This window comes from Canis aureus, chromosome 6 (genome assembly GCF_053574225.1).
Source record: "Canis aureus isolate CA01 chromosome 6, VMU_Caureus_v.1.0, whole genome shotgun sequence".
NCBI lineage: Eukaryota > Metazoa > Chordata > Mammalia > Carnivora > Canidae > Canis > Canis aureus.
The window spans coordinates 32136209-32162262 of record NC_135616.1 but is presented as its reverse complement, the minus strand read 5'-3'; the positions used below and the strand labels follow the sequence as shown (position 1 = coordinate 32162262).

The window sequence follows — 26054 nt, the reverse complement described above, 5'->3', positions numbered from 1 at the left end:
TTTAATATTCTCATTTTAATCCATATGAATAACTTTGGGCAAGTTACGTAGCCACTCTTGTCCTCTTTTTCTTTAGCAGCAAGGAGGGAATAACAAAGCAGGGCTGCATTACAGGGAAACCAGGAGGCATCCTGAATATGAAGCATTATAAAGGGTTTTATTCACATAAAGGGGAAGGAGAATATGCTCCACAAAATTCTACAGCCAGAATTTCAAAGCATCATTGTTGCCTAATGATGGTTTTAGCTTTGCCCTCAGTGAATATATAGTTGGAGTTTTGCAACTGAAAAATATCTTTGTTATGTTTTGCCTGGATCAAAGCACACATAAAGCCTGATCGAATGGAAAAAAAGGCACAAGATACAGGCGAGCGCCTCAGCATGACAAAGAGCGGCCCTCAGGTTTCTGCTAATGCCCTACCCGGTTAAAATGTTCTGAAACTTTTGTAAGCAAAGACTGAAAATCCAACAAAATTACCATATATGTATCTTATCCAAAACAGGTGCTCATGCATTACTAGAGATCAGAGAAAGACCTGAACTCCAACAGGGTGTGAGGCCATGCCCCCAAAGAAGAAGTATTTGTTAGAAGAAAAGCGAAACTGGAAAAACTCAGAAGATTGTAAGAGAGGGTGAAGATAAGGAAATTGGTTTAAATGAGAATGGGTCAGTTGTAACAAAATCCAGATTTTTTAGTCTTAGGGACAGAATGGAATAAGGAAGTTTTATAAAGATAAGTATCTTATGAGTAATTTATCAATTGTTTGCCTATAAATGAGATTTTTAAAATGAAAACTAGAGAAACTTTTCTTAGAATGAGTGAGATTGGTGTTTGTTAATACTGGGTCCAGAGACAGCTTGTTCTCCTAAAGCTGTAGTTTCTAATGGCACCCACGCACACTGAAGTTATTTTTTATCATGATTTGAGACAGAAGTGAAAGCAGGAGTTGTTACCATTCATTCTGTAAACTCCAACCGAACCTGGTAGAATCTTACTGTGATGCATACTTCTGGCATTGTTGGCATCTCATCTTCTTTAAAGAACTAATTAATGTCTGGTTCTTATCTTTGACTTCTTGAATCTTCTCTTTACCTTTTTCAATAATTCTATTAAGATCTTCTAGTGTCATCATATTTCTTTTTTCCTCCTTAAAGGATAATTCTTTGGGGTCCTGAAGTCCCTTTGCTACAAATGGGCTATGTATAATAGGACAGATGGAAAAGTAGGAAATTCAGTTTAGAAAAGATATATGGTTCTTGAGCTCAAAATAAAAAATGAAACAAAACCACCTAATTTGATTGTCTATTTCTTTTCTCACTAGAATGACTATTTATATAACAAAATTCAACTATATTGTGAGCTTCTGAGGAAAATTTTCTTATGCTTTTTTTTTTCACCCCACACCTCAATGTTTAGGATAAAGTCTTATCCTTAGAAAATGCTCAATAAATGTACGTTGATTGAATGATTATATATGTACCAAATTGACTGGCTTGTCAACATGCCATTGATATTATTTGATTTCGATTTCTCAGAATATTTTGGTGTTTTCTTTTTTTTTTTAAGATTTTATTTATTCATTCATGAGAGACATGGAGACAGAGACAGAGGCAGAGACAGAAGCAGAGACACAGGCAGAGGAAGAAGTGGATTCTGTGCAGAGGGCCAAGGTGGGACTCGATCCTGGACCCTGGGATCACGACCTGAACTGAAGACAGATGCTCAACCGCTGAGCCACCCAGGCATCCCCTATTTGGGGTTTTTCAATGGAGACATTTGGAAGGGATGCCTTCATGGACCATGCCATATTTGTCTTCATATCCCTTATACTGGTTAACCTCATTCTCTGCTCAGCGCTTCCTGTAGGTAGAGGCTCCATTTCTGTTTATTGAATAAAAAATAGTTTCCATCGTTGAGCAATAGCTCCTCAATTAAGTTCTGTTATGAGGACCTGTACCACCAGATTAAATTTAAAAACAACACCAAATTGTTGCTATATGACCTGGCCTTTCAGTATTGAGAATCTAATATAATAATAAAAGGTTATTTCCTTCAGGGTATATTATCTCTCTAGCCAGCTGTTCATTGTTACATGCATGACGAGCTCCTTAGAGTGAAAAGGTTCTCCCTTATGTGGATGGAGGAAAAAAATGAAAACCACTTACCTGGTCAACATTATTTCATAGGGTGCTGAGGAATAAATCAGGCTTGGCATGACCTTCATTGAAATTTCAGATTTATTTACAGAGGTTTGTGCTGATCGCTTTATCTACTGGAGGCTCGGTTTCCCCTTGGTGACTCATAAGTAATGTGGTCCACGCAAACCCGTGTAAATAGAGCTAATATTTCAAGGGAGGTCATGCTATATACTCTTCCCCTGAGAATAGATGATGGCTGATTGCTGGGCTGATGTGAAATTTATCTTTGTGAAGGAGAAGAGGGAGTGTGTGGTCTAGAGGGCAGTATCCAGGGTTTGTGAATCCTAAAATGGGCTGAGATACAATGGGTCCAAGTGTTTGTCTCATGTGCTCCTACTTATGGGCAAAGATTAACAAAAGAAAACAATGTAACCCACTCAAGTCAAGTCTTTAATAGTCTACAAAGTCAGCATTGGTTTTTCTCACTTTATTTGTATATATTTTTTTCTCTGAACCACTAAATCCAGTGGTCTCCAAAGAAGAGTTTGGACCCATTAATAAATAGATCTGTAAGCTAGTTGCCTCTATCAATTCCATTTCTTTTACTTTATTCTACTTTCAGTCTCTCACTATGTCTTTCTTTCCCTGACTTCAAATGTATTTTGCTGGGATTTGTTACACATAGTAGCTCCTTTCCCCCAATTCTATTTAGGTCTCTACAATCAGCAGCCTACTAATTTACCACTCAGACACTTCTCCATACATATGGAGAGATATCCACCCATCTACCTGTACCTAAAAGATGAATATAATGTTTCTGGAAAATGAAGACAAGCTTCTCTTTATAAAATATTTATTTAAAATATAAAATCCTGTATTCTAGGATTTCTTGTATCTGCTTTATATATTGTATTAAACCTTATAAATGTTATTAAGATGTCTAAGAGGAAGCAGATAATTGTATTAGAATTAATCAAGAAATATACATTAAGGGCATTCTATGACCTAAGTATGTTGTTGCTTGCTTTGTGAGATAAGGATCTTGTCCTCTTGTAGCTTACAATGTGTTTGGGGAAACAAGACTAACCCTGGGGGGAAAAACCCTGAAAACCAAAAGATTGTACAGAATTTCCTGTGTGGCATGGACTTATGTGACATTCTAAATACATATGTGGTCATGGCAGTCTTCTTAAAATAATACTGAGGAATAAAGTCCAGAGCCCTTTATAGTTCTTGGATCCATAAGAATTTTGTAACTTGGCCCCAGCTCACCCAACCATGTCTCCATGCCAAGAAACTCTGTGTTTCAGATTCATGAAACACATCTTAACCACTATTATATTTATTCAGGGATGAAGAAGCTAAAGATAAATAACTTATATAAGATCATAAGGCATATTAGTTATAGTTACTTGACATGTAAGGTCCTTTCCAAATGTATTACCTTATTACCTTTATCTTCTTTCAGCTTGGAATGTCTTCCACCACTGTCTCCGACTAGGAAATATCAGTGTCTCAAATCGTCCCAGAGCTGAATGAGTTATTTCTTCTCCTGAGCTCATATAGCACTTGCTTCTACTTCACTGAATTTTAAGTTATCTCTTTAACATTCTCCCCCACTAGACCATGAGCTTTTTGAGGGCAAATGCTGTGTTTTATTCACTGTGGATTCCCCAGTGCCTAGCACCACAATGTTTTATGGGTGTTTTAAGGGTGAGTAAATTCTCAGAAAGTGGCAGCATGATCTTCTAAATGAGTAGGGAATGCAGCCACCTCATGAGATCTGAGGTACTAAATAGAACCTTCACACTACAATATCTGCTCCCCACCCCACCCCCAACCTGCCTCTGTAGCAAAAGAATCCATGTATAACCCTGGGGCTAAGGTGGCTATGGTCTGATCCTGTGACCTAGAGCAAATTTTACCCTTATGTTTATCGTAGTATCTTGTATTATCATTGTCTGCATCATTTTCAGAAAAAGCATCAACAAGGTACATGCCTATAGGGCTCTCTGCCAGGTACTGTGGGTACAGACAGTCATAAAACCCATCTTTGCCCTGGAGAATCTAATATGACAGTAAAAAACAGAAACAAATTTTATATAATAGCACAGACCTTTCCGTGTAATACAGCTATCTTGGAACACTTTAAAAATGAGGATAAAAGGTACTACATCCATTTTCTGCAGGTTCATAATGTATAGTAACATGATGGAAGCTTTCTGAAGTCTTGTGATAAAAATATGTTTAATATTTTTTAATATATCTTTTTATTGAGATATTATTATTACATCCAGCAAGATAAATAGTTTTTAAGTACAGGGTTTAGGTTTTGAACCATGGATACACTCTTGCAACCAAAATCCTAAAGAAGATCTAGACTATTTCTACCACTCTAGAAGGCTTTTTCATGATCCTTGCCAGTCAATCCTCTTCCCCCTCATCCACCCTGCCCCTAAGAAACTATTTTGATTTCTACTCCTATACGTAGAGTGGTTTTGCTTGTTCTTCACACTTACTAGACAGTCCTTTTTAAATTAATTAATTATTATTATATAAAATTATATTATTATAATTATATTATATTATTATAATATATATTATTTATTTTTATTTATTTAATTTACTTATTAATATTACACATGTATTACATCGTGAAATATGCGTTGAAAATGCTATTTGGCTTTTAATGGATTTTCATATCCATTATCTGATTTACTTCAAAATAATGATATAAGGATACCTTGGCGCCTTAGGAGTGAGTGATTCATGCAGTGGTTGCTATAGGAATTGAGATGAAAACATGTCACTTTGGGTTTGTTTGAATTGCGACGGCTGCCCAGTGGTTACTGGACAAAACTTTACCTGGCCCCTCCCTACGGCAGGATGTAGACGGGCGGAGAGAAGAGGAGTTCCAGGACACAGCAACAGAGCGCGCGAAGACTTGACGACGGCCATGTAGGTTTTGCATTAGTAAAGCAATCAGGAGACTAAAGCCCTGGGAATAACGCTGCAACCACACACCCTAGATCCTGCCCGCCCCCCCACCCCCCAGCCCTGAGGGCGCTCTGTGCCCTAGACAGGGAGGGAGGCACCGCCGCTGGACCCGGGGAAGCTTGGCTCCCCGCATGGTTTCACCAGAGGCGTTTCCTTAGCAGGGCTGAGGTTTCCATAACCTCCTTTTAGGGACCCAACTCACCTTGGATTTGAGCTGTTTTTCTTCTCACGCTCAGGGACACGACAGCTAGTGCTAAAAGAGGCTGTGAGGATGGGGCAGTGGACTCACCTGCGAGTCGACTAGGCGGGGGGCATGGCGGCTCCTCAGACGCCCTCTGACCTCCGTGGGAGCCATCTTCCAGCGTGCAGCCGCGAGCCGCACCTGACGCTAAGGCCCCCTGGGCGCATGCGCAGCAGCGCCCACTTCCGGCCTCCCGGACCGCGCCCCGTGGAGATGCGTTGCTCTGCGGGTCGACCAGCCAGCCTCCTGGGTGAGTTCTCGGCTCCTGAAACCGCCGGTCTGCGGGGCCAGCCTCTCTCCAGTCCCTCCTCACCCTCCCGCCCTCTGTGTACCAGGTCCGTTTTGAACCGCACCCTGGACCTCCTGAGGTTGTGGACCCACCGGCTAGCAACAAAACTTTCTTCATGTTTGTTAGTAAATTTTATATAGGAGACAGAAGCTGCTCACAGCTTGTGCTTAAATTCCATCACCGGGGAAATGTTTGCAAAGATTTCTCATGCCTTGTAAATGTTGGGAATCCAGATTTGCCTAGAGCGTGGACGGAGAAGATGACGTCTCCACTGGTAGCTTCCTTGGCTCATAGCACCTGCTTCCCAGGGAATTCCTCTCCAAACAGGTAGGTGGGATTTTTGGTAAGCAATTTATCCAGTGGGATCACAGCATTTATGCTGAATCACTGACTCTGACAATTTTTGGACGGGGTCTTATATTTGTTTTCTGTTATTAAAACCAGTAGTGAGAGAAGCAGAAGAGAAACACACAGACTCTACAATGTGGTCAACATCACACTAAATTGGAGGTGCTGTCTTAAATAGCAGGAAAGAAGAAAACGGATACAGTGTAGACTTAGTTTTTGACAGAATAAAAATTAGTTGCATTTTTGGCAACTTTTTGCCTTCTACACCCCATCCTGGCCCCAGCTCATCCACTTGAGCCTTTGTGCCCTTTTATTACCTCCCAAAGTTGTCTGCATCCACATTGCCCCATCCTGTGGTGAGAGCAGCCGAGAGAAGACTGTGAAGAGATAGGATAGGTGGTCCTTTTAGATGAGGTTCATGTTCATCTATTATCATAGATATGCAAAATATACATAAAATCATAAATTATTAGAAACTTTCCATGCTATTTTTTAAAAAGATTTATTTATTTAAGAAAGAGAGAGCATGCACACGAGTGGAGGGAAGAGCAGAGAGAGGGAGAAGTGGACTCCCCACGGAGTAGGGAACCCAATGCAGGCTCAGTCTCAGGTCCATGATCTGAGCTGAAGGCAGGTGCTTAACCAACTGAGCCATTCAGGCACCCCCATATTATATATCCTTCTATGCTCATTTCACATATGAGGAAACAGGTATTTAAGAAAAGGAAATCCCTTTTAAAGTTCACAGTGAGTTAGCTGTAGGACCAGAGTTAGCACTCAGCTTCCTGGTTCCTTTATAGCCTGTTACCTTGTACCCTGGTAACTCATGAAATAGAGAGACAGTGGCCTGTGTACGTGGTCTTCTACCAAGGCAACATATGATTCCCTCTCTGTGGAACTCCATCACCTCAATCTACCTAGCAGATTCCTCCTCATTCCTGTATTTAAGGTAAAATATGATCTTAGCACCCTCTGAGTTCCAGGCTGCCTTCCACACTCTTTAGAAGGGCCCTGGCTTCCTTTGCTACATGTTATCCTTCTAATTACCTATTAACTGTCTGCCTTGCCCTACTGTGAGTTGTGTGAGGATGCAGTGCCTGACACAGTTTATGTTCAATGAGTATTTGTTGGTTGAATAAATGAATATGGATTGAGCCCTTAGGTAGGCCTGTATATTTCAGACACTTCACAAAGATACACTGTGTATAGCATATAGACATGTTATTGTTACTTATTAATTTATTTTTAAATTCGGTTTTCATTGTTCGGCAACTCTGGCTAACTAAAGCAAGAATGAAATTTAATGGAAGGATACAGCGAACTTACAGAGATGGCCAAGAACTAGGCTTGGAAGAAGATAGGAACGGAGCCAGCTCTGGAGAAGGAGAAACAGTAATGGCTGAAACAGTCTCCTAGCAGAGAGAGCTGGGTCAGGGGCTGTGGCTAATCAGTGAATTCTTACTATTTAAAATCTCTTCTGTCACCATGAACAAGTTTCATGTGTCAGGGAAGGAGTACCCAATTAGCATAATGTTGAATCTGCTCCGTGGCCCCTTGATTTCTCAAAAGAAGATGCTGTTAGAAAAAAGTAATGAATTCTGAGTGAGATGGAAAAACAAAATAAGACATGTGTCCACTGTACATATACACAGAACTGCCTCAAGTCTTTCTATGCTTTCACAGATGGAGTGAGGTGTTCCTCAGCATGTTGGGTACCTCTCACATGAGGGTGCAGTTCTGCCAAGATCTCCGCCTTCTCCATGAGTGTGTGAGCTCCTGAGGCCTGGCATATACTTGTTATATCATAAATGTATTCTGAATGAATGAAAGGATAACTTTTAAAAAGGTGGTATGGTGATTATAAAAGACAGCTCTCAGAGAGGATGCCAGAGACAAGGATGCGATATAAGGTAGATATGGGCAATAATAATTCGACTTCAGGTGTATATTCAGTTCTCAATTATTTCTCATAACAACCTTGTAAAATAGGAAGGATAGTTATATTCCTTATGTTACTGATAAAGAAATTAGACTTGGAGTAAGTGATTTATTCAGGGTCACAAAACTAATTATTTGCAAAGCTGAGATCAGAATATAGGTCACCTTTCTCTTACCCCAATGCTTGATATGATGATTGAGTAATTTTTTTCATGTTTTTATTCAAATATTTGGTGATGGATGATAAGTCAGAGATGGATATGGGGTTTTGTAGGGAACAAAAGAAGCCTGAGGACATTTGAAAATAATGAGCAGTCTTGGAAATGAAGCTAATGAGAAGTACCACGTTTACATGTACATAAGGTATGATAGCGGTGGGGGGTATGAGAGCAGGCACCCCGTGGAGTAACAGTTCACGAAAAGAGTAGACTCATTACACACATTCAAGATATTTTAGATTGAGTGGTCCTATGGTACAGAAGTATTGCTATGGGATGAAAAGTCCCTTACAAAATACTTGTGAATACCCTGAATATGGAGACAAGACTTTTGTAGAGGGACCAGAAAAGTTTCTGATATGCCCACAGCACATATCCCTTTGGGATCCTAGGATTCTCGTGGATTGGGGCAAAGTGGACTTTTGCCCTGCCAGCTCACCTGGATGAGTTACCTCACCTCCTTTTGTTGTTAGTGGCTGTTAATGGAGGTATGTTATGTAGAACGCTCTAGTCTTCTCATATCCCAGCTTTGGCAGGAAAAACAAAGCATTTTGATTCAAATGTTTATTTTCCAGCCAACTCATTCCTCAACTCCTTGTTCTAGGTTAAACTTGTCATCTTGAAGCATTATTTAAAAATCTAGATTCTGAGGCTACCTGTGAAGATTAATCTAAGATGGAGAAGGAATAATTGACACCTGTGCTTTTTCCTAATCTCAGCCAGTAACTCCAACATGCATATCCATTTCGGTGAATTGATTTCTGTATGTAAGAGAGAAAGGGGAAGTACTAGAAAAAAAAAAGAACAATGAGTATGGTGAGCCCTAATTTCCTAAGATCATAGGACAATAATATGAAGGTTTTTTAAAAGGTTAAAAAATAGACTGACCAAAAAAAAAAAAAAAAAAAAAGAAAAAGAAAAAGAAAAAGAAAAAAAGAGCAAACATATGATCCTGAGGTACCACTTCTCAGTATATATATGAAGGAAATGAGGTACTATGTTGAAGAGACATCTGCACTCCCATGTACATTGCAGCATTATTTATAATTGCCATGATACAGAAATGACCTAAGTGTCTGTTGAGGAATATATGGATAAAGAAAATGTGATATGTACACACACACACATACACTTTGTCTCTTCTTAAATATTCAGTCTTGAAAAGGAAGGAAATCCTGCTATTTATGAAAACATTGATGAACCTGGAGGACATGATGCTCAGTGAATTAAACCAGACACAGGAAGATAGTTATTGCATGGTCTTGCTTTTATATGTGGAAGATCGGAGAGATGGGGATATGTAGGTCAAAGGGTATAAAGGTTCAGTTATGTAAGATGAGTCAATTCTGGAGATCTAGTATATAACATAATGGCTGTAGTTAATACTGCATTATATACTTAAAATTTGCTAAGAAATGTTCTCATTATGCACACACAAAAATCATAACTGTTTCAAATAATGGATACATTAATTAGCTTGATCATGATGCTCATTTCACAATGAATACAAATATATATGAAATCACATTCTACACCTGTGTAAATATATATAATTTTTATCTATTAAATATACTTCAGTAACGCTAGAAAGAAAAAAAGATTGGAGCAAACCAATTCTTAGAGAAGTATTTCTGGAAGCAAAAAGTTCAAGGAAAAGGCAAGAAAGAAAACGAGAGGCATATGGATCCAGAATGAGGTGAACATGACCTATAGGCAGTAGCCTTGGTTGGAGAAGGGACCCCAAGAAAATCTTCTGCCAGGACAGGAAAAGAACATTACCATGTCCCATTGGATCCTTGAGAAACTTCTCTTATGAAGGTATCACTATTTAAGTAGGGGGAAGTGGGAAGGAGGAAGAAGAGAGAAAATTTTAGAATTCATTATTGGCAGCATTTTAATAATGACAGTGATGATTCTGTTCAGAGGTTCAACTTCACAAAGAAGGTGTTCTGTCATTCGGTGGTAGAGAAGTTTGGTTACTAGTATAAAGAAAGAAAAATCAATTCTTAAAAGTGGTGTTTTACATTCTCCCCTCAGTTATTTTAGCCCTAGTTTTTCTAAGGCAGAAGAGGAAAGTCACATTTCCCCTAAAAGTCTTGCAGACTGTAAATGTAAAGAGGAAAGGATTCCTGAGATGTATGTTTTGCCTTTCTATAGAGAGCAAAAATTAGCATTCAGTCTCCTTGTTACAAGTCCCATTTTGATCTTTTTTTAATTGCCAGGGAAAAAGTAATGAAGAGCAATTCTAATTTAGCCACGAAAATCCTACAAATGATAAAAAAGCCTGAGCTGACAGGTGCGCTGAAAATGGTCATGTCATTCCTCTCACTTTGAGGCTAACTACAGTTAATAATGGTCTAGAGTTATCCTTTGAACTGCTCATGGTGTCTTTCATCTGGAGAGTTCAAAGCCCTTTATAAACAATAAATAATTAGATCTCACAAAAGTCCTCAGAGTAGGAACATGAGAATTATGCTGTACCCATTTTACAGTTGAATAATGGATCACCCCAGGCCTAGAGCTGGCCATGGAAATGCAGTCCTCTAGGAGTCCTTTGTCCTTGACTGCTCTCTCATGTTGAGGGTCTCTCAACCTACTAGGAAAAGCCACCTCCACATTCTCATCTTTACCCTGTGCCAAACCCACTAATGTATGCTCCTTTCTTCCATCTTCCATTTTTGATCGTCCCTCTCTTGCTTGCTTTTCGGATAATCATTGTCTCTGTTGCTTCATGAGAATTATTATATCTCTGGTTTACCCTGTACCTTAAGAATTAGAATAGGGCTTCTGTTCCTTTTTAGAAAACAGTTAATAAGTAGATCTTTCTTAGTTATCTCATATGTTTGCAGCAGTGGCCCAAGCACTGCAGGTGCTACCAAAGGAGCACCTTTTAAGCTTAAATTGAATTTAAGCATAAAACATAGATCCAACCTTGTAGAAGCTTTAGGATGGTGAAGGGAGAGGACTGAGATTCAGGGTACAGCAAGGAGCCAGGCCCTGCATCAAAGGCTTTATTGTGTATTACCGAATCCTAGGGATCCAAGAATTCAGAAGGAACGTCTGGGGAGTCAGGCTTCTTGGAGGAGCTTGGGTTTGGTGGCAGTTTTAGAGACTAAGTAGATTTAGGAGAGGCTTTCCAGGTCCAGGGCCAAAAGGTCCCTGGGAGGCCAGGGTGATGGGTTGTTAGAGGAGCATAACAGACAATTAAGTCTTTCTGTAGCATGCAGCATAGGCCCTTGAACATGTTAGCTATTCAAGGAAATGGGGTGTGTGACAGATACATGTAGCAGCGGGTGCAGAGCTCAGCGCAGCCCTGTTCACCGTGGTTGGAAACTTAATCTAGTAACCTGCAAAGAGGAGATTTGCTTCCTGTCAGACAAACTAAAGTTAACCTTCTCTTAATGAAATTGCTTATTCTCATTTTATTTTAACTACAGTCTAATGCCTGGGATCTTGAAGCTTGTTTCATGTATGTCAAGACAGAGGGAGGGCTCTGCTATATAACAGTATCTTTAAATCTAAAGTAGTCTAGGCAAGGGCTCATATAAATGAATACGCAAAAGAATGTTTCTTTTCAGGGGCTTTGTTCAGTGCTGGCTTCTGGGGGGAGATAAAAAGGAGTGGAGCTTCGATATGGATTTATAGAGAGCAGGGCACGAGTCCTGGGAAGAATGTAATGAGGATGTGCAGTGGGGCAATAGGAGGTACATATTTGGTAGGAATATGCAGCACTTAGTAGTTTTCAGAAGCTTTTTTTTTTCTGTCTACAGTGTTTTGTTTGATCCTTTTGACATCTTTGAGAAGTAGGCATGTTAAGTTTTATTACCCCATTTTATAGATGAGGAACGTGAGAATGGAGAGTTAGATTTTCCCTAAAGATGATATAGGAGTCTAGTAGCAGGGTGGGTCTAGAATCTGATTTTTGTTTCTCAATCCAGGGTTCTTCCTGCTAATGAGCTGTGGCAGGCTTGGAGCAAGGTGGGGCAGTGCAAAGATTCTGCACCCGACAGGTGTTGGATGATGTTTCTCTTCCTGTCTCTGGGGATGGAGAAGCAGCCAAAGAATCTAGGAGGCAAAGCTAGTCCAGGCTTTGTTGACTGGGACCTCTGCCTGAGCTAGTATTTTAACAATATTTCCGTTAGACAGCAAACTTAGTGCAGGGCCACGCACACAGTAGGTGTTCCATAAATATTTGTTGATGCTGTGGACTCAGTACAACTGGCTCACAGCAGGCCCACCATACCTAATCGCCTCAGAAAGGACTGGAAGAGATTGAAAATAAAAATCTCATCAATAATAGAATCTGTTGTTTTCCCTTCTCTGCCCAGGGAGACTTTGGTTCCTCAGTTGCATTTCCAGTATTTTAAGATGGGAATAATTTTCACAGTGGCAAGTTCAGCTGGTGAGATGCTGTTTTAATACGAAGGAAAATGCTAGAATAGAATTTAAGAATATTAAGAAGGGATTTGGTTTCTGACAGAAATATTAGCTGTAAAGGCCGGTATGAAGATTTTAGAGAAATTTAATTAAAATTTAATCTTCTTTCTAATTAAAGTTTCCTTTAATTAAACTTAAAATTAAATTTGCTTTAATTGGAGGAATTTAAAGGGTATTACCTTTTGAGTGTCAATCATTTTGAAAGAAAAAAAATTATGCTGCTTTGTCTGGTTTAAAATGAGGATTGGTGTCAAATTTCCCAAAAAGTAATAAAAATATTGTATTTAAATATAAATCAGCTCTCCTTGGTGTTTGGCTCCCCATTTTCCTGGTTCAAAAACATTTGGCTTGAGTTGCAGTTTCCCTCTATGTGGGAGATCTCTAGAGGAGGTCAGGTTTAGACCATCAAGGGCTCCCATATGACAGTTCTATATTTCTTTCTCCATTATTCAGGTTCCCTGGGGAGCTGCCTCCCTTCTGGCTGAATTGCTGTAAGCCTCCCTCATGCCTTTTTTGGAGAACCTGGTCAATTGATAAGTTTGGGGAAATGGCTGCCTCTTGTCTTTCTCTGGAGCTCCAAGCCCCTTTCATGCTCATTCCTTCCTGAAAGCCTTTTCTATGTGATATATTAGAATCTTTTCAATCCCCAAATGTCATCCCTTCAAAAACGGGCTGAAAGTAAGTTAATTTCTTCTTCTATGATGGCTCTCACTTATGACTTCACCATTTCCAACAATAGCATCCTCATCATTTGATAAGTCCTTTATGGCAGCCAACACGGCCATAGCTTTAGTAGGCTCTTACTTCATTTCTGGGTGGGGGAGAGCAACAGCTTCTAAGATTCTCTCTCCCATCTATCCTGCAGGCTATTGTCAAATCATTAGTCTAAAAATATCTCTCCTTGTCTCCTGAATAAACTCCAAACTTCTAACCTTGGCATTCAAGGACTCTAACAGTTTGGCTTCAGTTTACCGTTTCCACATTCATTTCCCTTGACTTCGCTAACATACTTTTTTTTAGAGGGAGGGGGAAGGGCAAAGGGAGAGGGAGACAGGGAATCCCAAGCAGATTCCATGCTCAGCTCAAAGCCCAAATCAACTCAGGACTCAATCTCACAACCCTGAGATCATGAGCTGAGCCAAAATAGAGTTGGATACTTAACTGACTGAGCCCTTTTTATTTTTATTTTATTTTTTTTTTAATTGAGAGGACTTTGCTAACATACTTAGCTTCCTCCTGCCATCCTAAGCATGTTCCTTTTTTAAAAAAATATTATTTATTTATTTATTCATGACAGGCACTGATTGAGAGAGAGAGGCAGAGACACAGGCAGAGGGAGAAGCAGGCTCCATGCAGGGAGCCTGACGTGGGACTCGATCCTGGGTCTCCAGGATCACACCTCGGGCTGAAGGCAGCGCTAAACCGCCAGACCACCGGGGCTGCCCCTAAGCATGTTCCTTAAACACACCCCAAGCTTTTTGGCTTCTGGGTTTTTTTTTCATACCATTCTTCTAGCCTGAAATGTTTTCTCTTTCTTTAAGATCCTGATGGAATTCTAAATCATTCTCAAAGCAACCCCTTGTCTATCTGGCCTGGCATGGTGGCTCATTGTTCTGTAGCTCTGTAATGTTTATTCTGCACACTAATGTTTATATCCTTTATTCATATGTATCCTATATTTGACAGTTTCTCAAGCTTGCAATGTTTTATCTTCTCATTTGATCACTTGAGCCAGCTGTGACATATGTCACAGAAGTATCGTTATTTGTATTTTATATATGACCAATATGTAGCTCCAGTTTTTTTCCATATGTTTTGGCTTCCTTAAGATCTCATAGCTGGCCGGGACACCTGCACCCCGATCCGGGACACCTGCATCCCAATGTTTATAGCAGCAATGTCCACAATAGCCAAACTGTGGAAGGAGCCTCGGTGTCCATCGAAAGATGAATGGATAAAGAAGATGTGGTTTATGTATACAATGGGATATTACTCAGCTATTAGAAACGACAAATACCCACCATTTGCTTCAACGTGGATGGAACTGGAGGGTATTATGCTGAGTGAAGTAAGTCAATTGGAGAAGGACAAACATTATATGTTCTCATTCATTTGGGGAATATAAATAGTAGTGAAAGGGAATATAATAGAAGGGAGAAGAAATGTGTGGGAAATATCAGAAAGGGAGACAGAACATAAAGACTCCTAACTCTGGGAAATGAACTAGGGGTGGTGGAAGGGGAGGAGGGCGGGGGTGGGAGTGAATGGGTGATGGGCACTGGGGGTTATTCTGTATGTTGGTAAATTGAACACCAATAAAAAATAAATTTATTAAAAAAAAAGATCTCATAGCTGGTGAGTGACAGAGTAAAGATTAGAACTCAGATTCTCTCATCCATACAGTTTCCAGCAAAACTGGATTTGGCTATTCTGTTCAGATAGTTTATTTTTTTTATTTTTATTTTTTTTATAAATTTTTTTTTAACTTTTATTTATTTATGATAGTCACACACAGAGAGAGAGAGAGAGAGAGAGAGAGGCAGAGACACAGGCAGAGGGAGAAGCAGGCTCCATGCACCGGGAGCCCGACATGGGATTCGATCCCGGGTCTCCAGGATCGCGCCCTGGGCCAAAGGCAGGCGCCAAACCGCTGCGCCACCCAGGGATCCCATGTTCAGATAGTTTAAATGCTTCAGAAGAGAGGACAAAAGCCTTTTAAGAACTCAGATTTGAAAACTGTTAAGATTTGCTAAGCTATATATAAGCTAAGTTATATAGGTAATCTTGCTATTTTATTCAAACTATGTATGACACAAATAAAAATCTTCACAAGAGGTTAAATGAAGTGACTTGTCATCACTAATGGAGAGATATACTCTTAAGGACATTTCTCTGTTTCCTCCCTCCCTCCTTCCTTTCCTTCCTCCCCTCTCTCCTTCCTTCTCTCCTTTTCAGTTCCTCTTGGTTCCTCCCTCTCCTGCCTTCCTCCTTTCCTCCTCCTTTTGGAAAAGAGTAAAAGTAATTGCAGTAAAAGAGAATGATGCAAGAAAGATAAATGGTTAAAACAGTAGATAAAATGAACCATGCTTTTAGGATAGTCCTTCTGTAATTGCTGCTCTGAGTTTTGAACACCTGAGAAACTGCTCTCCTGCTTTTGTCTGGGCCAAGGAATGGTTTCAGTCAAGGGCAGCCATGGAAAAGCTAAACATACAGGAAGCTAGTCACTGTACTTCATGGAATAAGGCATCAATCCAACCAGATAGCTTTTCTTGGGAAAATGAATGCTGTGAGCACACAGGGCTGGTGGCTTGCTTGAGGTCATGGCAGGTCCTGGAGTAGATGAGCTGTTTTCCTTGGAAGTTGGAAGCTCTAGGACACAGAATGACTATACTACTCCTGAGACAATTGCCTTGCTGTTCTGCTTCTCTTTGTGATCTTATAGGATTGTTACAGAAGACATCTTAAAATGTCTTAAATCTTAAACACTTAGAAGGTCCTGATTATGTCACTTTGTGTCTCAAAATCCTTAAGAATTTTGGATCTAGTAACTTTCAAATTATGATCAGCCTGTTTTGAAAACTGCCTGTCACATACCCTTCTAAACATTCCTCTGCTGCTTTTCTAGATCAGGACTCAGTAAGCTTTTTCTGTAAAAGGCACGTTAATAAACAATTTAGGCTTCTCAGACCCCACAGTTTATATTGTAACTACTCATTTCTGAAAGTGGCTATAGACAATACAAGGGGATCCTTGGGTGGCTCAGCGGTTTAACTCCTGCCTTCAGCTCAGGGCGTGATCCTGGAGTCCCGGGATCGAGTCCCGCATCAGGCGCCCTGCATGGAGCCTGCTTCTCCCTCTGCCTTTGTCTTTGCCTCTCTCTCTCTCTGTGTGTGTGTCTCTCATGAATAAATAAATAAATCTTTTTAAAAAAATGATTGAGCAGGACTGTGATCCAGTAAAACTTTATTAATAAACACTGAAATTTTATTTAAAGTTTATACATTTCATTTCATTTTCACTTATACTGAAATACTCTTTTAGACTATTTTTTCCATCACTTACAAATGTAAAAACCATTCCTTAGTCTCTACAAAAACATATGGTAGATCAGATTTGTCCCCCCTGCGGGACCTAACTTTATCATCCCCACTGTCTCCATAGATATTGTACTCTTATCTCACTGGGTTTCCTGGGGATACTTCTTATTTTCTTACTTCCATGTCTTTGTTGATGTTGGTCTCTCAAACTGAAAAATCTTATCCTCAGCCTGGGTTTGTTGAAATTCTGCCGATGTTCCAAATCTAGCTCAAATATAGAATTCAGATTATATTCCAGATTTCCTATTCTCAAGCCATACTAGGAATAGGAAATGGTTAAGACTTTGAAATCATACTACCTAGGTCTGAATCCTGGTCTCACTGCTTACTAACTCCATCATCTTGGACAGCCTAATCTTATTAAACCTCATCTGAAAAATGGAGATAATAACAGCACTCAATTCACAGTTCAGAGGGCTATTGTAAGAATAAAATATTATAAGCAAGTAAAGAGCTTAGCACAGTACCTGACCAGGATGAAGTAATCTGTTCATGTTAGCAGTTGTCAGCTCTTTGTCCTGGGTCCTGCACTTAATGGTATACTGTCCTTCTGCAGTTTATAGAAGAAACAATTTTGCTCCGAGAGCAAACTATGTAATATTCCCTGTTTTTGATTATGTCTTCATTCTTACATGTACATTCTAATTCCTTCCACTTGGTTTAGAAATAAAAGAGCAAAAGTATTTTTTTCCTTCTTTGTCTGTACTCACCTCCACAAAGGAAATGTTGTAATTTTCTCCTTTCTATTCTTTTTTAATTTTAGGTTTGTTATATGTGGTGATAGAATTAATGTGTTTCTCCCGTTAACAAAAATTTATGCTCTCAGAGTCTTATCCTACCACCATATCTTGGTTTGGGCACTAGAACCATCAATTTATATCAACTCAGTTGCAGGAATAATGTTGTTTTATTAATTCTTTCTGTAGAGCATAGAAGCAGGGCCAGGAAGCTCTGCTGAAAGAATTTATTTCCTTTCACTTGCTTTTTGATAAATGTGAAGAACATCAGGTAATTAGGAGTAGGAGGGTAAGATTTTTAAAAATCTAAACTCATTTTAAACCATGTCAGATACAAGTTGGAAACCAGCTTAAACTTTTTGAATTGAAGTACAGTTTTTCATAATCAAAGTTATTTGCCTTCTATGGTTACTTCATCTATCATTTCATTCATTCAGGGCATTTAATGAACAGTTAGAGATCACCTTAGCTAGGTTGTCTAGGTGAAAGAAGATGAATGAGGGATAGTCACAATTAACTCAAGTAGCTTCCAGGCCATGAGAGTGCAGAGCCATACAAACAATGAGCTCTAACATCAGACAGAGTAAAATGCCTGGATTAGGCACACACCACTGTATGGTAGGAAGGAGTAGCTAATAGTGCTGGTCTAAGATGAAAAGGCTCAAGGGAAGCTGGATATGTCTTAAGGACTGGTGAAAGGGCTCCCCCATCTAATGGAATGGGATAAATGTGGTGTGTGGCAAGTTCAGGAAACAAGAACAATAACGATGGTTTGTATGAAAAGCAAATAATATGTACAGGAATATAAGGAGAGATGGAACTGAGAAATCTACACTCACCATTGAAAAGCTTATTGCATCCTTCTTAGATGAAGGCAAGGACGCTCAACTAAAGGTGATAATTATCTTTTCAGAAAATGTTCAGAAAACATTATAGAACTGTATATGTAATATGATAATTCCTGACTTTTCAGTGGTGAACTATGAGAATAGTAATCATCAAAAGCAATCTCTAAGAATGAAGCACACACCTTTTGATAAGCATTGTCAAATTCTCTGTCTCTGCTTCAAGCCAAAGAATCATAAAATCTTAGAATAGAGGGTCACCTGGCTGGCTCAAATCAGTAGCATGCGACTCTTGATCTTGGGGTCATGAGTTCAAACCCCATGTTGGGTGTAGAGGCTACTTAAAAAAAAAAAAAAAGCTTGGAATAGAAAGCAACCATAATTGGCCTCTGATCCAATATATCTAGACATTTTTTTTTTTTGGTAAGGATCCCTTAAAAATACTAGAAAACTTCAGGGCAGCCCAAGTGGTTCGGTGCTTTAGTGCCACCTTTGGCTCGGGTTGTGATCCTGGAGACCCGGGATCGAGTCTTGCGTCGGGCTCCCTGCATGGAGCCTGCTTCTCCCTCTGCCTGTGTCTCTGCCTCTCTTGCACGCTCTGTGTCTCTCATGAATAAATAAATGAAATCTTTTAAAAAAAATACTAGAAAATTTCCTAGATTCTCCACGTAATACTTGTGCTCTGTGATGAAAAAATTCATAATTATAAGAAGCAACTATGAATTTAGTTAAATCTTATTCACCTTTGCATGTATATTATGTTGAAGAAAAATTATCATAAAAGTGTATATATAAGCTATATTATTTATTCAGGCTATAGCCAATGCTGGTACCCAGTAGGTTTGCGATCTCCTTGCATAACTTAAAGAAGTGTCTTCCCATATCCCAGGCCTCTAGACCTGTCACCTCTGCTAAGTCTCCTGAGTGACTTGTTGCCTGGTTAGGTAGTGTTGCAGTCAGGGTAAGACTCCAGAAAGATTCAGTTAAATTCAGCTTTCAGTGATCAGATACTTCCCATGTGTTTAGTATTGTGCCAAGGCTCTGATGCACATGGAAGAGAGCCAGAAGATGAGATGCTTGCCTTCAAGGAGTGTGTGGCTTGGGACACCCAGGTAGCTCAGCGGTTGAGCATCTGCCTTCGGCTCAGGGCATGATGGTGGTCCGGGGATTGAGTCCCACTTTGGGCTCCCTTTGGGGAACCTGCTTCTCCCTCTGCCTATGTCTCTGCCTCTCTCTCTGGGTCTCTCATGAATAAATAAATAAAATTAATAAAAAAAATTGTTAAAAAGTAGTGTGTGGCTTGAGTGTTGCCTCAGTATATTATCTTTCTGCAATATATTATCTTTAAAATTTCTCTTATTACAATTCAGTACAATTCAGTACAATTCAGTACTAATTACTGATATAGATCAATAAATGGAAAAAACACTCCATCAGAAAGTGGGCTTTTTTTTGAACCATGGATTTAGCTTGTGACGAGAACCTTCATACACTTCAGTTTGCATATTCTCCATTCTGCAGTGCGAATGTCCCGCCCTAGACTTCAGGGATAGCTTTGCTCTTACCACCAATTCCTATAAGGGATGCTTAGGCAGTACTGTTACTTCTTTTCCTCACCAAAGATCACTTTTAGTGTTGGTATGTTGGAATTTAAACAATGTACAGAGGCAGTGTTAACTATTTTGATGAGGTTGGGTAAAGCTTTTATGGACTCAGGGACGGACATTAAATGAAACAGTGGACAATCACTTTTACGCAATTATTGAATCAACAAATTATGCTGTGGTAGAAATGACGTGGGGCTAGATGCTTGATGACCTAGATTTTCTTCTTGAATTTTCAGTTCTTTTATGTGAATGGTAGTATTTCAAACTGGTGCCCATGAATGAGACCAGTGGGATGCAAATCCTAGCTCTGCTCCTTACTAGCTCTGTGGCCTTGTTCTTGTCTTGTCTGTGTCTTGGTTTCCTCATCTGTAAATGGCTGTAGTTCATGTATTAATAGTGCTTGCATCATAAGCTAACTAATATATGTGAAGCACTTAACCCAATGCCTATAGCATGACATCCAAAAATGTTAGCTATTACTATGTGCTAAAGAATAATAAAGTTTTTTTGGATTCTGACTTTTGGAGCTGGAACACTGACATTAATGGATTAAATGGATTAATTCTGACATTAAATGGATTTTAATTCTAGCTCAGTGACTTGCTAACTGGGAGACTCTAGGTAAGTTTTTAAACCTTATTTCTCTAAATCTCAGCCTCTTTTGTAAAATGGGGGAAATAATATGTATTACATTGCTCTGAAGATTAGTCCCAATTTCTTAACACATTCCCTGATACACAGTGCATAGTGTACTCCTTTCCGTTTATGATAACATTTAATGATAGTGATTTTTGGACATATTCATGATTGGCTACTATGTAGAAGGTCGAGTGCTAGTAATTTTGAGGAATAAAGTATCCTCTGTCCTCAAAGAACTAGCTACCTAGCGAGGGAAGTAAGAAATACCCATTGTTAGGGGTGCTTGGGTGGCTCAGTCAGTTAAGCATCTGCCTTCAGCTCAGGGCATGATCCCGGTGTCTTGGGATCAAGCCCAATGTCAGGCTCCCTGCTCAATGGGGAGTCTGCTTCCTCGGCCCCTCCCCCACTTCTGTTTTTTTTTTCTCTCTCTCTCTTAAATAAATAAAATCGTAAAAAAATACAAATTATTAACAATAAAAATGGGGTGTATGTCATGCAAAAGATGGTACAAAACATGATAATGATTAACTTCAGTTGTCTTAGGAGTTCAAATAAAACAAAGAGCAAAGACCTGTGATTATATAATAAATGAAGAGTCTATTATAGAAATGTATTTTTGGAAGATGACAGCAAGCCACATATTACCCCTTGTGAGTTTTAGGAATTCTTCATCTTGTACATTCTTTATAACCACTGTATTGTAAGTGGAAAATGCAATGTCTTAAATATAACTGTATTTAAAATTGGCAACAAAAAAAATGTACAAAAAAGTGAATAGCAACTTTCCCCCTGCTCAAAGTCTGAGAATGACAGATGTCCAAATTGGGAAATCTGCTATTACCATGTACTGACCATATTGGGTCCTGACCAGATTGAGTCATTTGAATAGAATGTTACTTCCAGTTTATTTCAGGCAGTTTGTGGGTTTATCTTCAATGACCCCATTGCTACCTCTCTTGCCATTCCCCACAGAAGCCATCCTGCCATCTCATCACCTCTTGGTTAGGAGCTCTTCCCTTGCAGTAGAGCATACATTTACTTTCTTTATTTTTATTTTTTTTTAAGATTTTATTTATTTATTTATGAGAGACACAGAAGGGGCAGACAGAGACATAGGCAGAGGGAGAAGCAGGCTCCATGCAGGGAGCCTGATGTGGGATTCGATCCTGGGTCTCCAGGATCATGCCCTGGGCTGAAGGCAGATGCTCAACCACTGAGCCACCCAGGCATCCCCATTTACTTTCTTTAAATCTCATTTTGTTTTTCTAATACCATCTTGAGTGACATAGAACTATTTTTCACCTCTTTTGGGATTTGTGATCTTTCAACATTTGCCCAGTTCCCTCCCCAACCCTATCACCCCATCTAGATAACTCAGCTCTGATATTAGTAAAAATGTCCCCAATTTAAATGCTAAATCACTAGGTTATTTTTAAAGACTGTGTGCTGGGAGAAGTGAGGAGGGAACAAGAAAAGGCTGTTGATTTAGTGGAGCCGATTGCAAGCCTGTAGAGGTGAATGACTGTGTGTTTTGGTGAGCTACCTGCCACGTTCCTTGGCTGGTGAGGAGGGGAGAAGTGGCAGTAGTCAACAAGAGACCAATTAAAGTCTGACCTCTTCATCGGTGCAGGTCCTGGCTGCATGTATCTGGGCCAGGAGGTGGCCTCTAACTACCTCTCAAACTATGCAGCTGGTTTAGGAGCTTCTATTCTGAGATTAGACAAAGGTGGGTGGAGGGGCATCCTGGAAGGACACTGTGGCTTGAGAATGGTTTTCAGTAACATGGCTCCTTTTGGAAGCAGGCAGTGAAGATGAGTAAAACCTTCAGGGAAAAAAGCAAGCAGAAGGTATAGGAGAAAAGAGTGCAAAAGAGCAAAATAGGCATTGCCAATTTGTTTTAAAGAACAAGAGGGAAGAATTTTCAAGGACAAAGTGTGAAAAGCAAAAGGGGAAACAAATACACACCCTGAAAACACATCACACACACATACACACACCCCACATTCAGGGGGATTCTCTGATGTTCAATGCAGCAGGATTGACAGGTACTTGTCTGCAGGCTCTCTTTGTCATCCAGAATCTATCAAACAGGCAGTTGCGAGAAGGCACTTTTCTGGGATGACAGTGTTAATGATTAAGGACTTTCTTGTTGAGTTTAGCTTTCCTGACAAACTGGTGTTACCATAATTAAATTCACAAACCTCCCTCCTACCCTTCAAATTACCATTACATGAGGTTATTTATTTATTTTTTTTCTATTTGCTTCAGTTGCTCTTGGCACCTCTCCCCTTGAACTCCTTCCTTTGAGAAAGATTTCTGCAGTATTCAGAATTTTTTTTTTCCTGAGAAACTACCTTGTTTTCTTAGTCTGGCTGAACAGAAGTTGGATTGTTGAATATTTCCAGCTTTTTTGTGCTAGAGATTTCTCAGGCTGGCCAGGGCACCTCATGTCAAAGGTGAACATGCAAGGCCACTACCAAATTTTCTGAAATCATATGCCTTGGCTCTAAGAGTTCAACCTTAATCATTAATTAGTTCTGTATTTTGACCCTATTGAGTAGGCATGGTTATAGCATAAATTAGTAAGAATGATTGATGTTACGATTTTAAAGCAAGGACCTTACCTTCTAGATTTATTTCTAAAGTCTTCAGATTTATTTCCAAGTACTTTCCAACATATTCCTTTTGATAAAATGAGGATACTTTCTGTGAAGTCCAAACATTTTGGGCTCCTGGCCTTTGTTCATTGTAGTTCTCTGTTTTCACTAAGTTTATCCCAATTCCACCCTCTCTCAAGTTCCAAATCAAGGTCCACCTCTTTTTCTTTTCTTTTCAAGATTTATTAATTTATTTGAGAGACGGGGTGCATGCACGTGCTGGTAGGGGAAGAGGCAGAGAGAATCTTCAGGCAGATTCCCCACTGAGTGGAGAGCCTGTGGTGGGGGCTCTAATTCATAACCCATGAGACCATGATCTGAGCTGAAACCAAGAGTCTGACACTTAACCAGCTGAGCCACCCAGGTGCCCCAAGGTCCACCTCTTCTAAGAAGCATTCTGTGACTGCCTATTTTTGACAGATCATTTTAGATGACCTCCTCTATCTATCTATCTATCTATCTATCTATCTATCTATCTATCCATCCATCCATCTATCCATCCATCCTCTGTCTCTTTATCAATTAAATGAACTTTTTTTTTTTTACAGCAATTTTAGGTTCACAGCAAAATTGAATGGAAGGTACAGAGAATTCCCATATACCCCTTCCTTCACACATGCATGCCATTTATTTTTCATTTATTCAGAACATTCTTATATTTTTATAGCTTTTGTCAGTGTGTAACTTTCATCTTCTTATTAGGGAGGGTAGGAGTCTTGTCTTCTCTCAGAGTGTCCAGGATGAGTTTAGTGCCCAAAAATGGCATGTTGGTTGATAATGCCATTATTTTTCCTTAGTCATAGAAAAGGTAAACATTTATGGTACATTTCTTGTATGATATCTTGCTTTTCAATGTTTCTATTGTTTTCATGATACACTAGAAATAATAAACACATGGTTAAATGTTCATAATGTACCATATCTTTATCCAGATTTAGTCTTAGGGAGACACCAACCTGGTCTTGGCCAATCATTTGAAATAAAAGGCTGTTTGTCACAAAAGCGCCTATTGCACAAGAAACTGTATAGTTGGTTCTCTTCAGATCCATCCATCGTTTCCAGTCTTCTGGAAAAAGAACATCAATTGATGTTCCACTCATATTAGAGATATGCCTTTGTATACCAATGATTATGCCAAATGAAATGAAAAGTTTCAGAAAGTCTTCTTGATCTCTGCTTCCTCACCTGAACAGATCGCTTTAATCTATTTATGCCCAGAGTGGAAGAAAACTCACTTATCTAAGAACTTATGACTAAGGGTATTGAAAGGAAACTTCAATCCTCACAAGGGTAGGATCAGAAATGAACTAATTTTTGAATCCTATGCTCCTAATGGGGTAAAAAAAGAAATTCTCTATCCAGATAGCTCTGTGTTTTTTTTTTTTTTTTTTTTCAGAGCAGGAGTTCGTGAAGTAAGTCCTTAAAATCACATCTGTTCACCTTATGTGACGGGAAGGAGAGGCGACTTCTGAAGCAGGGTGATTGAAATGGAAATACATTCAAATAAATGGACTCTGGGCTCCACTTTGTTCTAAATAACCTCTACTGTAAGTGATCAGCTTATTTGAAAGTATGATGGGTGGGCTATCGGGGCAAGGCTGTATCTGATTTTTTTTTTTTTTTAATCATTAGTCTATCTTCCCTTTTTGTTCAACCTTTTGGAATAAGGTCTTACACTCAGGGCAGAATAGGGGGTGGGGGAGCTGAGCCTTCAAAGGACACTCTGCACGTGTTTCTAATGGGTTTTCAAGTGCATTCTTCTCCCCTTGGACTATGTCTCTTTCAGAACACCTAGATTTGAAATTTGCTGTATTATCACTAGGTGGTCAGAAACCAAGGGATGCCATAAGTACTGATTTGTATATAAGAAGAGAAGAAATTAGATTTTCTTTTTAATCAGGAAAGCCATGTGCCCAACACCCTGCAGCACTAACAATTGCATCTTGCATAGCACAACTGGGTACCATGGTTGAATGTATCTGAGCTGCATGGGAACAAAGGTTCAGTTACAATGATATGTACATATTTGCATATGATCAGTTCAGAATTTTACTTTATAACCTCTGACTACACCTTAAATTAGTCTCAGGTTTTATTTAGCTTGTACATTGTCTCGGTCACCTGAATTGCCTCTTCTATATTTTTGCTCACTTGAGTGTTTTTTCAAGCAGAACAGTGAAGAAAACTTTCTCCTTTATTGAAAACATGGTATATTTTAGGCATTATATTTGGGGCTTTACATTCTTCAACTTATTTTATCCTTTCAACAACCCTTAAAAAAATACAGTATTATCCTCATTTTATAGTCTGGAAATTTGAGGCTTAGAAAGGATTGAGTGAATTGTCCAAATTTATATAGCTTATAAGTGGTGGTGTCAGGATTCCAATTCTCTATCAAGGCTCAGTCTTTTTTCCAAAATCTTATCTATATTTTATTTATTCACAGATTCAGCTAGATTTTCAGTTCCTGGACAAAGATATTTGTGTACCCTTCCTCCTTTTAGTACTTTCTTCCTTTCATCCTCCTTCTTCCCTTTAAATTATATGCTAATGGCACAAAATTCAAACAGTCTGGAAATATAGAGAGCAAATTTCAAGTCTTTTTATCTCTTTGTCCCATTCTTTTCCCCATCTTTTGAGGCAACATTTGCAATGTACTGTGTGTCTCTCTAGACAATTGTCTTTATACTTAGGCATGTACAAAAACAAATGCATAATACATATTTATAGTAATCTGCATGTATATTTCTACATTCACACATAAATTTATAATTTGGGTTGATATTTTTCCATAAATGGTATTATACTGTATATATTGCCATGAGACCTGATATCTTTCATGTAAAGTATCTGTTCCAGCTATTTA

General features: G+C 39.2%; 1 protein-coding gene and 1 long non-coding RNA gene across 30 annotated transcripts in view; one reads left to right on the top strand and one right to left on the bottom strand.

Moving 5' to 3' along the window:
- The window catches only part of LOC144315678 (uncharacterized), a 127196-nt gene extending 121658 nt beyond the window's left edge, over nucleotides 1–5538 (bottom strand). For all 7 annotated transcript variants that reach the window (XR_013381450.1, XR_013381453.1, XR_013381449.1 and 4 more), the window contains exon 1: nucleotides 5425–5538. This is a non-coding gene — a long non-coding RNA (uncharacterized LOC144315678). The remainder of the gene's footprint in view (nucleotides 1–5424) is intronic.
- LOC144315677 (uncharacterized) overlaps nucleotides 5375–26054 on the top strand; it is a 118519-nt gene continuing 97839 nt past the window's right edge. For 10 of the 23 annotated variants that reach the window (XR_013381443.1, XR_013381445.1, XR_013381442.1 and 7 more), the window contains exons 1-4: nucleotides 5375–5992; nucleotides 7697–9987; nucleotides 13060–14674; nucleotides 24585–24735. Coding sequence is in view for 6 of the 23 variants with exons in the window: in XM_077900594.1 (XP_077756720.1) it covers nucleotides 5449–5626; nucleotides 5899–5992; nucleotides 7697–7793 (369 nt within the window). In the remaining 17 variants the exon portion in view is untranslated. The remainder of the gene's footprint in view (nucleotides 5993–7696; nucleotides 9988–13059; nucleotides 14675–24584; nucleotides 24736–26054) is intronic. The other 13 variants (XM_077900594.1, XM_077900593.1, XM_077900591.1 and 10 more) reach the window with 9 other exon arrangements.